At 42.9% G+C, this 13,916-nt stretch overlaps 2 protein-coding genes across 10 annotated transcripts in view; both read left to right on the top strand.

Moving 5' to 3' along the window:
- The window catches only part of LOC124013785 (TBC1 domain family member 14-like), a 60,990-nt gene extending 56,643 nt beyond the window's left edge, over positions 1–4,347 (top strand). For 7 of the 9 annotated variants that reach the window (XM_046328303.1, XM_046328300.1, XM_046328304.1 and 4 more), the window contains 3 exons: positions 2,366–2,475; positions 3,242–3,500; positions 3,750–4,347. In XM_046328303.1, coding sequence (XP_046184259.1) covers positions 2,366–2,475; positions 3,242–3,500; positions 3,750–3,806 — 426 coding nt within the window. In that variant the 3' untranslated portion in view covers positions 3,807–4,347. The other 2 variants (XR_006834930.1, XM_046328305.1) reach the window with 2 other exon arrangements.
- Positions 4,348–9,237: 4,890 nt separating this feature from the next.
- LOC124013816 (C-C motif chemokine 14-like) lies at positions 9,238–11,919 on the top strand. The gene is made up of 3 exons (XM_046328366.1): positions 9,238–9,396; positions 10,502–10,613; positions 10,697–11,919. The coding sequence occupies exons 1-3, from the start codon at positions 9,324–9,326 to the stop codon at positions 10,788–10,790; spliced, it is 279 nt and encodes a 92-aa protein (XP_046184322.1). The 5' UTR covers positions 9,238–9,323; the 3' UTR covers positions 10,791–11,919.
- The last annotated feature ends 1,997 nt before the right edge of the window (positions 11,920–13,916 follow it).

The raw sequence follows: 13,916 nt of genomic DNA, 5'->3' as shown, positions 1-13,916 counted from the left end.
TATCTGGCTGATAGTGGTCTATATATCTGGCTGATAGTGGTGTCAGGGCGGTGTGGTCTATATATCTGGCTGATAGTGGTGTCAGGGCGGTGTGGTCTATATATCTGGCTGATAGTGGTGTCAGGGCGGTGTGGTCTATATATCTGGCTGATAGTGGTGTCAGGGCGGTGTGGTCTATATATCTGGCTGATAGTGGTGTCAGGGCGGTGTGGTCTATATCTGGCTGATAGTGGTCTATATATCTGGCTGATAGTGGTGTCAGGGAGGTGTGGTCTATATATCTGGCTGATAGTGGTGTCAGGGCGGTGTGGTCTATATATCTGGCTGATAGTGGTGTCAGGGCGGTGTGGTCTATATCTGGCTGATAGTGGTGTCAGGGCGGTGTGGTCTATATCTGGCTGATAGTGGTGTCAGGGAGGTGTGGTCTATATATCTGGCTGATAGTGGTGTCAGGAAGGTGTGGTCTATATTATCTGGCTGATAGTGGTGTCATGGCGGTGTGGTCTATAGATCTGGCTGATAGTGGTGTCAGGGAGGTGTGGTCTATATATCTGGCTGATAGTGGTGTCAGGGCGGTGTGGTCTATATCTGGCTGATAGTGGTCTATATATCTGGCTGATAGTGGTGTCAGGGAGGTGTGGTCTATATATCTGGCTGATAGTGGTGTCAGGGCGGTGTGGTCTATATATCTGGCTGATAGTGGTGTCAGGGCGGTGTGGTCTATATCTGGCTGATAGTGGTGTCAGGGCGGTGTGGTCTATATCTGGCTGATAGTGGTGTCAGGGAGGTGTGGTCTATATATCTGGCTGATAGTGGTGTCAGGGCGGTGTGGTCTATATATCTGGCTGATAGTGGTGTCAGGGCGGTGTGGTCTATATCTGGCTGATAGTGGTGTCAGGGCGGTGTGGTCTATATATCTGGCTGATAGTGGTGTCAGGGCGGTGTGGTCTATATCTGGCTGATAGTGGTGTCAGGGCGGTGTGGTCTATATCTGGCTGATAGTGGTGTCAGGGAGGTGTGGTCTATATATCTGGCTGATAGTGGTGTCAGGAAGGTGTGGTCTATTATCTGGCTGATAGTGGTGCCAGGAAGGTGTGGTCTATAGATCTGGCTGATAGTGGTGTCAGAGCGGTGTGGTCTATAGATCTGGCTGATAGTGGTGTCAGGGCGGTGTGGTCTATATATCTGGCTGATTGTGGTCTATATATCTGGCTGATTGTGGTCTATATATCTGGCTGATTGTGGTCTATATATCTGGCTGATTGTGGTCTATATATCTGGCTGATTGTAGTCTATATATCTGGCTGATAGTGGTCTATATATCTGGCTGATAGTGGTCTATATATCTGGCTGATAGTGGTCTATATATCTGGCTGATAGTGGTCTATATATCTGGCTGATAGTGGTCTATATATCTGGCTGATAGTGGTCTATATATCTGGCTGATAGTGGTCTATATATCTGGCTGATAGTGGTCTATATATCTGGCTGATAGTGGTCTATATATCTGGCTGATAGTGGTCTATATATCTGGCTGATAGTGGTCTATATATCTGGCTGATAGTGGTCTATATATCTGGCTGATAGTGGTCTATATATCTGGCTGATAGTGGTCTATATATCTGGCTGATAGTGGTCTATATATCTGGCTGATAGTGGTCTATATATCTGGCTGATAGTGGTCTATATATCTGGCTGATAGTGGTCTATATATCTGGCTGATAGTGGTCTATATATCTGGCTGATAGTGGTCTATATATCTGGCTGATAGTGGTCTATATATCTGGCTGATAGTGGTCTATATATCTGGCTGATAGTGGTCTATATATCTGGCTGATAGTGGTCTATATATCTGGCTGATAGTGGTCTATATATCTGGCTGATAGTGGTCTATATATCTGGCTGATAGTGGTCTATATATCTGGCTGATAGTGGTCTATATATCTGGCTGATAGTGGTCTATATATCTGGCTGATAGTGGTCTATATATCTGGCTGATAGTGGTCTATATATCTGGCTGATTGTGGTCTATATATCTGGCTGATTGTGGTCTATATATCTGGCTGATTGTGGTCTATATATCTGGCTGATTGTGGTCTATATATCTGGCTGATTGTGGTCTATATATCTGGCTGATTGTGGTCTATATATCTGGCTGATTGTGGTCTATATATCTGGCTGATTGTGGTCTATATATCTGGCTGATTGTGGTCTATATATCTGGCTGATTGTGGTCTATATATCTGGCTGATTGTGGTCTATATATCTGGCTGATAGTGGTCTATATATCTGGCTGATAGTGGTCTATATATCTGGCTGATTGTGGTCTATATCTGACTCCGTTGTTTCTTCTCTCTCTCCTCAGATGTTGACCTACTTTGCGGCTTTTGATGTGTTCTTTGATGAAAACCTACCTAAGCTGTTTGCACATTTCAAGGAAAACAAATTGACCCCCGATATTTATTTAATCGACTGGTGAGCCTCCCTCTCTTTCTCTCCCTCTCTCAATTGTTTTTCTCAGGTAACTAATGGGTATAGACTGAATGAAATCAAAGATCTGGTACCAATTACGAACGTGAAAAACAATATGATTACAATATTGACACTTTGTAGGTGCTCTTCTTCCTGTTGTATTTGTGCTCTTTAGATTGTTGCCGTGTTACTGAGAAGACAGGATGTGTAAGTGGGTTGTATAGATGGTCACCTCAACCCCCCCTACTCTCACCACAGCGCAGTGAAGAGCGCCCTGTTTTCAAACATCAGTTATTTATACACGGATGTAGAGATGAGGGGAGGTGGAAGTCAAGATTAGCAGCCCTGCACATCAGAAATATCATCATCTAGTGACCTCCTATACAAACTAAAGTGTCCCAGGAGACGGTTAGTTACTTTGGAAATGTGCTGATTCCATTAGTCTGTTTCTCAGACCAGACTCTATGGCTCGTTGTTAAGTGTTTTGCATATAACTGTGTGCTTATCTGTGTATGCTTGGTGTGTTTGTCTCCGTGGACTACGCACGTCCATGGATGTGTGAAAATAACACCAGGCGTCTGTAATCTGCCAAACATTTGAATCCTTTGTACCTCAATGTTTTAGTATGGAAAGTTGTATCCAAATGTCTACTCACTCAGTCACTCAGTCACTCACTCAGTCACTCACTCACTCACTCACTCACTCACTCACTCACTCACTCACTCACTCACTCACTCACTCACTCACTCACTCACTCATATTCCTGTAGGATCTTCACCCTGTACAGTAAGTCACTGCCATTGGACCTGGCATGTCGGGTGTGGGATGTGTTCTGTCGTGACGGAGATGAGTTCCTGTTCCGGGTGGCCCTGGGAATCCTGCGCCTGTACGAGGACGTGTTGACCCGCATGGACTTCATCCACAACGCCCAGTTCCTCACCCGCTTACCCGACCACATCCCCCCCGACCAGCTGTTCTCGCACATCCACGCTGTCCACATGACCAGCAAGAACAGGAAATGGGCACAGGTGAGATGAGACTGTTTGGATGTAACTGCCCCCCTCCCCCAAAGTCAGCTGACATCACTTTTTGGAAAACAGACATTTCTTCAGTTCGAGGGAAACAGAGTTGGCATCGGTGGTTTTTCAACTTAAGTCTCAAGGCTCAAGTGATGGAACTACTATAATCTTGGCCTGGTCCTTTGTGTACAGTATAACTATATAACTCCAATGATGATCATGCTGTGTTTCATACCATGGCCCCTTGTTTCTCCTCAGGTTCTTCAGGCCTTACAGAAGGAGCAGGAGTGGATCAGTCCAGTTCTAAAGCGCTGAGTACAACGGTCATCCAGGAGCAAAACAACAGTCTGTAGCTCATTCTCTAACACAGTACTCTACCTGACCCCGTGAAACAATGGACCCTAGCCCAGGTCAGGCTGTGTGAAGGAGCTGCCCTCCCTGGGATGGAGCCTACCCCAGGCTCAGAGCACTCTGGGCTGGGGACAACCAGCCACTGTGGTCCCACTAGATGTGAGTCATGGAGCAGAGACCCTGGAGGTCTGGAACAGACTGGGGTGAGGGGTGACTAGGCCTTATTATACATGCTGTGCCCCCTGTCCCAGAATTAAACCAGGCAGAAAGATGCTCTCGAATGTACTGTATTCTGCCACATGTCTATAGCAAGGATACTAGTTACCCAACTGGACCTTCTCTCTTTCTCACTCCTCTTTTTCTCTTTATAACTTTCCCACTATTTTCTCTCTCTTCTACCTCTCTCTTCTACCTCTCTCTTCTACCTCTCTCTTCTACCTCTCTCTTCTACCTCTCTCTTCTACCTCTCTCTTCTACCCCTCTCTTCTACCCCTCTCTTCTACCCCTCTCTTCTACCCCTCTCTTCTACCCCTCTCTTCTACCCCTCTCTTCTACCCCTCTCTTCTACCCCTCTCTTCTACCCCTCTCTTCTACCCCTCTCTTCTACCTCTCTCTTCTACCTCTCTCTTCTACCTCTCTCTTCTACCTCTCTCTTTCTTCTACCTCTTTCTTCTACCTCTCTCTTTCTTCTACCTCTCTCTTTCTTCTACCTCTCTCTTTCTTCTACCTCTCTCTTCTACCTTTCTCTTTCTTCTACCTCTCTCTCTTTCTGTGTCTCTGTCTCTCTCTTTCTGTGTCTCTGTCTCTCTCTCTCTCTCTCTCCTACCTCTCTCTCTTTCTGTGTCTCTGTCTCTCTCTCTCTTCTACCTCTCTCTCTTTCTCTCTCTTCTACCTCTCTCTCTTTCTCTCTCTTCTACCTCTCTCTCTTTCTCTCTGTTCTACCTCTCTCTCTTTCTCTCTCTTCTACCTCTCTCTCTCTCTCTCTCTTCTACCTCTCTCTCTCTCTCTCTCTCTCTCTCTCTCTCTCTCTCTCCTCTACCTCTACCTCTACTCTCTCTCTCTATCTATCTCTCTCTCTCTCTCTCTCTCTCTCTACCTCTACCTCTACCTCTACCTCTCTACTCTCTCTCTACCTCTCTACCTCTCTACCTCTCTCTCTCTCTCTCTACCTCTCTACCTCTCTACCTCTCTACCTCTCTACCTCTCTACCTCTCTACCTCTCTACCTCTCTCTCTCTCTCTCTCTCTCTCTCTCTCTCTCTCTACCTCTACCTCTCTCTCTCTCTCTACCTCTCTACCTCTCTCTCTCTACCTCTCTCTCTCTCTCTCTACCTCTCTACCTCTCTCTCTCTCTCCTCTCTCTCTCTCTCTCTCTCTCTCTCTCTCTCTCTCTCTCTCTCTCTCTCTACCTCTCTACCTCTCTCTCTCTACCTCTCTCTCTCTACCTCTCTCTCTCTCTACCTCTCTCTCTCTACCTCTCTCTCTCTACCTCTCTCTCTCTCTCTCTACCTCTCTCTCTCTCTCTCTCTCTCTCTCTCTCTCTCTCTCTCTCTCTCTCTCTCTCTCTCTCTCTCTCTCTCTCTCTCTCTCTCTCTCTCTCTCTCTCTCTCTCTCTCTCTCTCTCTCTCTCTCTCTCTCTCTCTCTCTCTCTCTCTCTCTCTCTCTCTCTCTCTCTCTCTCTCTACCTCTCTCTCTCTCTCTCTACCTCTCTCTCTCTCTCTCTACCTCTCTCTCTCTCTCTCTACCTCTCTCTCTCTCTCTACCTCTCTCTCTCTCTCTCTACCTCTCTCTCTCTACCTCTCTCTCTCTACCTCTACTCCAATCCTCCGTTGTCGTTGGTCATTCCAAGTCAGCTGCGATTTTTATCATGAGCCTTTTTAGTTTTGTTTGGACTGATGTGGTTTTCCGTGTGTTTCTAATTAGTGTGCCGTATCTTAGTTGGTTCCCTTTGTTTGTAATTTGTTTCTGTACCATCCAATGAAGGAAAGGCTCCCAGGGAGAAGACGTGGGCGTTTTGTTGATTTGGGGAGAATGGTTCATTGACTTAAAAGGAGGTGGTGGTAGTCAATAAATGTGTATTCTTATGAAGATTCAACTGAAATACAACACATGTATTTTTTGCGTGTTGTGCCGTTAAAGGTTCACTTTTTTTAAATAAGTGTTTTACTCTTCAAAGAGGAAATAAGCTGCCTGGAAAGAAGTGATATTTAATGTCTTATACATCCCCAAAGGTGGTTAAAGTGGAACAGCAAAGGTCGATTAGGAGGATCAGTATATCACCTGCCTCCCTTTTCCTGTTTTCGGCACATTTTCATTTTTCATGGTAATGATTTTCTGTTGTCTTTGTTTCTCATTTAAGTGTCATCTCTTATTTTCTGTTGTCTTTGTTTCTCATTTAAGTGTCATCTCTTATTTTCTGTTGTCTTTGTTTCTCATTTAAGTGTCATCTCTTATTTTCTGTTGTCTTTGTTTCTCATTTAAGTGTCATCTCTTATTTTCTGTTGTCTTTGTTTCTCATTTAAGTGTCATCTCTTATTTTCTGTTGTCTTTGTTTCTCATTTAAGTGTCATCTCTTATTTTCTGTTGTCTTTGTTTCTCATTTAAGTGTCATCTCTTATTTTCTGTTGTCTTTGTTTCTCATTTAAGTGTCATCTCTTAACATGGAGACAATCTCTTGATTTGTTGTTATGTTTATAACGAAGAAAGAAAAGTTGGGCAAACACAACAAACCTCACTGGTATCGTCTCATTTGATATTATCCACTTCAGTCACCCCCTCCCCCAAAGCATGTGTACCCGTTTGATTGAGAAGCTGCTTAGAAGTCTCCAGAAAGGACAACAGATTGTTGATGATTTTATTGTCCCTTCTATCAATAACGAGGCATTGCTGGTATCCCTGTTGTCCTCAGAATGCCCTTTCCCTATTGGATGTGCTCACTCAGTAAGTGCTGTAACCCAATCAGAAGCTGTGTCATACTTCATGGTGATGAGCAGAGTGTAGCTCAGAGGTGTTACTCTTTTTCTTTTCTCCCATAATGCTTTTATTAATGTAGATAAAGGACCTGAGTCATGTTTGCTCTGGTTTTCATGTTTCTGAACACACCAGCCTTGGTTTAGATGTGTGAGCTCAATGGGAGGGTGTCGTTCAGAAAGAGGCTTTGGTTTAGTCTTCAGTTCAGATTCTACTACTTCTTTCATGTCTGCCGGCCACCATCGCCTGCCAAAAAGAGACCTCCTCAGTAGATGGTTCTGAATGTGATGCTCGTTTCAAATGCAGATACCGTACTAAAACCCTTCATACTCCAGAGCCTCAGATACGGTACTAAAACCCTTCATACTCCAGAGCCTCAGATACGGTACTAAAACCCTTCATACTCCAGGGCCTCAGATACGGTACTAAAACCCTTCATACTCCAGGGCCTCAGATACGGTACTAAAACCCTTCATACTCCAGGGCCTCAGATACGGTGCTAAAACCCTTCATACTCCAGAGCCTCAGATACGGTACTAAAACCCTTCATACTCCAGAGCCTCAGATACGGTACTAAAACCCTTCATACTCCAGGGCCTCAGATACGGTACTAAAACCCTTCATACTCCAGGGCCTCAGATACGGTACTAAAACCCTTCATACTCCAGAGCCTCAGATACGGTACTAAAACCCTTCATACTCCAGAGCCCCCCTTTGGGTGTTTGGCACACATCGAAGTGCACGCTGGGAAGTGTGCAGTATTCAGGCAGCCGTAGCAACAGGATGTCAGACAAAATACCCCTTGTCTTTTCACCTCCTCACCCCCCCCTGTGCACGTAGTCATTCTGATCACTATGAAGACCGATGTACTCCTTCCCCCTGCTCTGCCTATGTGGTGAATACCACAGTACTGCATTCTGCACAATCACCTTCTCTTTGTTTATCACCATCTGCAGTTTCACACCAGTTTTTTTTTTTTGCGTGTTTTTTTTGTTGGCTTGTTGAGTACATTCTCTCACTATATTGGTGTCCCTCACATCTGATTGAGGACCGTGTGTGTGTGTGTGTGTGTGTGTGTGTGTGTGTGTGTGTGTGTGATTTTGAAGTGACATTTCTTAAGAACAAAAAGACATCCCCTGTTAGTGACTGTGTGAATGTTACAGGGTTGAGGAATGTGTGTTCGACATGGTCTTACCCAGCCACAATAATCAATCAGTAAGAACTACAGGAAGTAGACTCACCCCTTTAATCACAGAAGTGCGCCCTGGGAAGTATAAATTACGGTATGTCATTGGTCTCCTGTTGTAGATCCATTTAAATACAGAAATGAAAGACCTCACCATTAAATGTAATAATGAAGGCCATATGATTTGTACTCTTTCCACGTTACCTGATTTTCTGTTAAGCTTTGTTTTGTATTGTCAGTTTGATTTGTCTCTGTGTGACATTTCCAAGTCACCCTTTTTGGTTGTAGAGAACTGGAGTGTTACATGGGGTGGGAGGGCATCAGGGTCAAAACTGGAAATGGATCTCACTTGAAGTGTACACGGAGTATACCAAACATTAGGAACACCTTCCTAAAAAATTTAATTGCACCCCTTTTGATCTCAGAACAGCCACAATTCGTCGGGGTGGCGAAAGTGTGATGCTGGCTCATGTTGACTACAATGCTTCCCACAGTTTTTTGTTGTCTGGATGTCCTTTGGGTGGTGGAACATTCTTGATACACACTGTTGAGCGTGATAAACCCAGCAGTTTTGCAGTTCTTGACACAAAGCGGTGCGCCTGGCACTTACTACCATACCCCTTCAAGGGCACTTAAATATTTAGTCTTGCCTATTCACCCCCTGAATGGCACACAGACACAATCCATGTCTCAAGGCTTAAAAATCCTTCTTTAACCCATCTCCTCCCCTTCATCTACACTGATTTGAAGTGGATTTAACAAATGACATCAATAAGGGATCATAGCTTTGACCTGGTCGGTCTCATGGCAGGAGCAGGTGTTCTTAATGTTTTGTGTACTCGGTGTGTAGCTACTGTTTTACTAAATAAAGATGTGTCCTTATACAACCTGATGAACAGCGTGAACGCATCTTTATCTGTTTCTCCATAGTTGCAGAACAAAATCATTTCCAGGAAATAATTTCCAAGAAGAGGGAGTTGGGGTTCAATAACGTCAGACATTTATGTTTCACACTGATGCTTTGGTTTTTAGTTTAAAGCAAAGTTGCTACAAAGACCTGTGCAAGCCGTCCGCTGTGGTGGGCTAACCCCACGTGCATTTCCTGTGAACACCTCGCTATTGCTCAGGTTGTTTTTTATTCTTCTCTACTTTTGAGATGAAGTGGAAACTTTTGTCACCTACACACTCTGCTCCCCCCCCTCTCCCCACCGAAACCACACACCTCCTCTGATCATAAAGGACTAAACACTCTGTCCTGAGTTTAGAACCCTTTACAGTTGCTGAGGTGTTAACACTGTTGGTCATCCTCTGCTCATCATCCAACCAATGATGAGGTCTGCTCTGATCCTTCTGCTGTGCGTCCTGGGAGCAGCCCTGTGGTCCGGCGCGTTGGCCAGCAGTAAGTTATCCCTGCTTCGGAATCGATTCTTAACTACTATCGATCCTTCAGAAAATTGTCTTAATATTGAGTGTTACGTATTTACATTTTGAGACGTTTGGCAGACGCTCTTATCCAGAGTGACTTACAGGAGTAATTAGGGTTAAGGATGTATGGAAGAGATATGGGGCTGTACTTATTAAGTGTGCTGATCAGTTCCCCCCCTTGTTTATGCAATCTTATTCATTGTGATCTAAAAAGCAAAACTGCTCCTGGATCAGCACTCCTACTCTGAATTGTTGCATTGTGACCTCAAATGAAAGGTTCCATGTTTAATTTCTGACTTCTAGACAGGTTGGTTGTTTAGCAACACGACCGACATGTGCACAACAATGGGGTTCGCTTAGGTTGTTGACATGTAAATTACATTTACATTACATTTAAGTCATTTAGCAGACGCTCTTATCCAGAGCGACTTACAAATTATATTTATAGTCTCCAATGTTTATTAAATCGAGTGAAACAATGTGTTTTTTTTATTTAAATGCATTGGTACACTTATTGGTTAGCTAGCTAGCTAGATGGTTTTTGCCATATTAGCAAAGACGTGTGACATCAGTCAAGAACAATATATTAAGATTGACTGAAACAAGCCACTTACGAAACCCCACATGGCTGCTTGTTGTCATTGCTGCCATCTGACCACCAGAATCATAACACACCGCCTTTGGCCCCTTTGAAGAGCGGCCATTGTTCTCCTGACGACGTCAGCTAACCCGTCTGTAGCACAGGAGGCTGCTGAGAGAAGGACGGCTCGTAACAAAGACCGGAACAGAGCAGATGGAATGGCATCAAACGCCTGGAAACCATGTGTTTGATGTACTGTATTAGATGCCATTCCCCTGATTCCGCTCCAGCCATTACCACGAGTCCGTCCTCCCTAATTACATTTACATTTACATTTAAGTCATTTAGCAGACGCTCTTATCCAGAGCGACTTACAAATTGGTGCATTCACCTTATGACATCCAGTGGGACAGTCACTTAACAATAGTGCATCTAAAACTTGTGGTCTATAGTGTGTCAGAAAAATGATAGAACAATTACAGATTGTCTCTTTATACAGATGCAAATCTTCCTGAAGAATGCTGTTTCAAGTATTACACAAGAAAAATCCCCAGACAATCCATCAGGGAATATGAAATGACAAGATCTGACTGCTCTAAGAAGGGAGTCATGTAAGTATAGTATTAAACGCTCACACACACACACACACACACACACAGGAATGTTTACTAGGATATTGTCTGCTCTCTTCCAGCTTGTTCACAAAAAGGAACTTCCGCTTCTGTGCCAATCCAGAAGACCCTACGATTGAGAAGATCATGAAGTCCATCGACGAGAGTAAATTCTAGTAACCACTTCCCAGGAAGAAGGCTAAAGGCTAAACGGTCAACTCCTGCTCCTACTTCCTTTTCAGCTCTGCGTAAAATAACTGTTTTTTACATGTAGTGACAGTGTCAATTGATATGCTAGAAATCATAGTGATAATTTAGTAAATGTGTATCACGTGTATCAGATATAATGATCATGTTATGAACATGAAATGCATTTTATCACTCAACAAAAGGGTTTACTGATAAAAGGACTCATTTGACTCACTTCACACAAAAAGGCAGAGACGAATTTCTTACTTGCATGAGTACATTTACATTTAAGTCATTTAGCAGACGCTCTTATCCAGAGCGACTTACAAATTGGTGCATTCACCTTATGACATCCAGTGGAACATGACTGTCGTTTTCCTCAGTGACCTGACAATTTCACTTAACTCCTATTTATAGCATACCATGAAAATACAGATCGGGTCAATGGAAAATAATGGCACTAAGTAATAATAAAACAAATATGGATTCTTGTTGTTGACCAATCGGTCATATAAAAATCATTGATCTACCTTGAGGCTATTTGAGTGTGGAAAGGGTGGCACAAGAGACCCCAAAAATCAAGGCAACTACATTTAGAAAAACCCAAACCTTGAATCATGTTTTGTTTTTTACACTGTTGTCTCTCAATAGGGTGACTAGGCTATAAATAGGTAATCGTTAAGTGCAATGGTCAGGTCAGTCTGAGTAAGAGGTCAGCTTGACGTCGAAACGTCAGTCCCCTGTACTCATCCTGAACAACAGATTAAAGTGAGCAAATAATAAATCAATCTCTGCCTTTTTTTTTTGTTGAGTTTTCCAAATATTTTCTGCCTCAAATGAGTCCTTTTGGAACTTTTTCTTGGTAAGCCTTTTTTTTTTTTTATTAATCATTGTCAATCTTCCCTTCTCCCTTTGTGTTGTGCTGTAGGGCAGAATCCTTCCTGATCTCTTATCTATACTTCTCCCTTTGTGTTGTGCTGTAGGGCAGAATCCTTCCTGATCTCTTATCTATACTTCTCCCTTTGTTAGAAGCTGTAATTTTCTTCTATCACAAACATTATAATACGACATGTACTGGCTGTCTTTTGTCTGAAACAATAAAATAATACCACTTTTACGGGATCGTTTTTTTATACAGTCTGCTATGTTCAATTTGACGGACACTGGCGGCTAAGTTATGTTAGTTCTCTTTCTCTTGTTTATATCCACCATTAGTATGCCATCTGAAGTATCTGAGAAGTCCCGCCGTGTTTAGTTAGGTCATACCACACATATAAAGACGATAAACCCACAATAGGCTTTTTAGCTGGACCCTTTGATCATGAAGTGTGAGGAGAGTGGCTACCACAGTGTGTACACGAAGGATGTCATGAGACACTGCAATACACACACACAGGAAGTCATGAGACACTCTGCAATACACACCAAGGATAAGAATGTACACACACACACACAGGATGTCATGGGACACTTTGCAAAACACACCAAGGATAAGTATGTACACACACACAGGATGTCATGAGACACTTTGCAATACACACCAAGGATAAGTATTTACACACAGAATGTGAAGCGATACTCTGCAGTCCACAAGCAGGACCAGTATATTCTCTCCTTCCACCATGTGGGTCAATCCCCTGTGATCTCCATATAAAACACAGTACCAGACCTACAGTCATTTTTCATTGTTATCTCTTATGTTGTGTGGTCTCTCTTTATGTAGTGTTGTGTGGTCTCTCTTTATGTAGTGTTGTGTTGTCTCTCTTTATGTAGTGTTGTGTTGTCTCTTATGTAGTGTTGTGTTGTCTCTTATGTAGTGTTGTGTTGTCTCTTATGTAGTGTTGTGTTGTCTCTTATGTAGTGTTGTGTTGTCTCTTATGTAGTGTTGTGTTGTCTCTTATGTAGTGTTGTGTGGTCTCTCTTTATGTAGTGTTGTGTGGTCTTTCTTTATGTAGTGTTGTGTTGTCTCTCTTTATGTAGTGTTGTGTTGTCTCTCTTTATGTAGTGTTGTGTTGTCTCTCTTTATGTAGTGTTGTGTTGTCTCTCTTTATGTAGTGTTGTGTTGTCTCTCTTTATGTAGTGTTGTGTTGTCTCTCTTTATGTAGTGTTGTGTTGTCTCTCTTTATGTTGTGTGGTCTCTCTTTATGTTGTGTGGTCTCTCTATATGTTGTGTGGTGTTGTCTCTCTTTATGTTGTGTGGTCTCTTTTTGTGGTGTCTCTTTATGTAGTGTTGTGTTGTCTCTTTATGTTGTGTGGTCTCTCTTTATGTAGTGTTGTGTGGTCTTCTTTATGTAGTGTTGGGGTGTCTCTCTGTGTGTAGTTTTGTGGTGTCTCTCTTTATGTAGTGTTGTGTGGTCTCCTTTATGTAGTTTTGTGGTGTCTTTTTATGTAGTGTTGTGTCTTGTGTCTTTCTTCTTTATGTTGTGTTGTCTCTAGTGTTGTGTGGTCTCTCTTTATGTAGTGTTGTGTGGTCTTTCTTTATGTAGTGTTGTGGTGTCTCTCTTTATGTAGTGTTGTGTTGTCTCTCTTTATGTTGTGTGGTCTCTCTTTATGTTTTGTGGTGTCTCTCTTTATGTAGTGTTGTGTTCTCTCTTTATGTTGTGTGGTCTCTCTTTATGTTGTGTGGTCTCTCTATATGTTGTGTGGTGTTGTCTCTCTTTATGTTGTGTGGTCTCTTTTTGTGGTGTCTCTTTATGTAGTGTTGTGTTGTCTCTTTATGTTGTGTGGTCTCTCTTTATGTAGTGTTGTGTGGTCTCTCTTTATGTAGTGTTGGGGTGTCTCTCTGTGTGTAGTTTTGTGGTGTCTCTCTTTATGTAGTGTTGTGTGGTCTCCCTTTATGTAGTTTTGTGGTGTCTCTCTTTATGTAGTGTTATGGTGCCTCTTGTGTTGGGGTGTCTCTCTGTGTGTAGTTTTGTGGTGTCTCTCTTTATGTTGTGTTGTCTCTATTTTTGTGGTGTTGTGTGGTCTCTCTTTATGTAGTGTTGTGTTGTTGTGTTGTCTCTTTATGTAGTGTTGTGTTGTCTCTTTATGTAGTGTTATGGTGTCTCTATGTAGTTTTGTGGTGTCTCTCTTTATGTAGTGTTGTGTGTTTTGTCCTATATATATATATTTATT

This window comes from Oncorhynchus gorbuscha, linkage group LG25 (genome assembly GCF_021184085.1).
Source record: "Oncorhynchus gorbuscha isolate QuinsamMale2020 ecotype Even-year linkage group LG25, OgorEven_v1.0, whole genome shotgun sequence".
NCBI lineage: Eukaryota > Metazoa > Chordata > Actinopteri > Salmoniformes > Salmonidae > Oncorhynchus > Oncorhynchus gorbuscha.
Note: the sequence above shows the minus strand (reverse complement) of the source record. Positions and strands in the feature narration are given on the sequence as shown.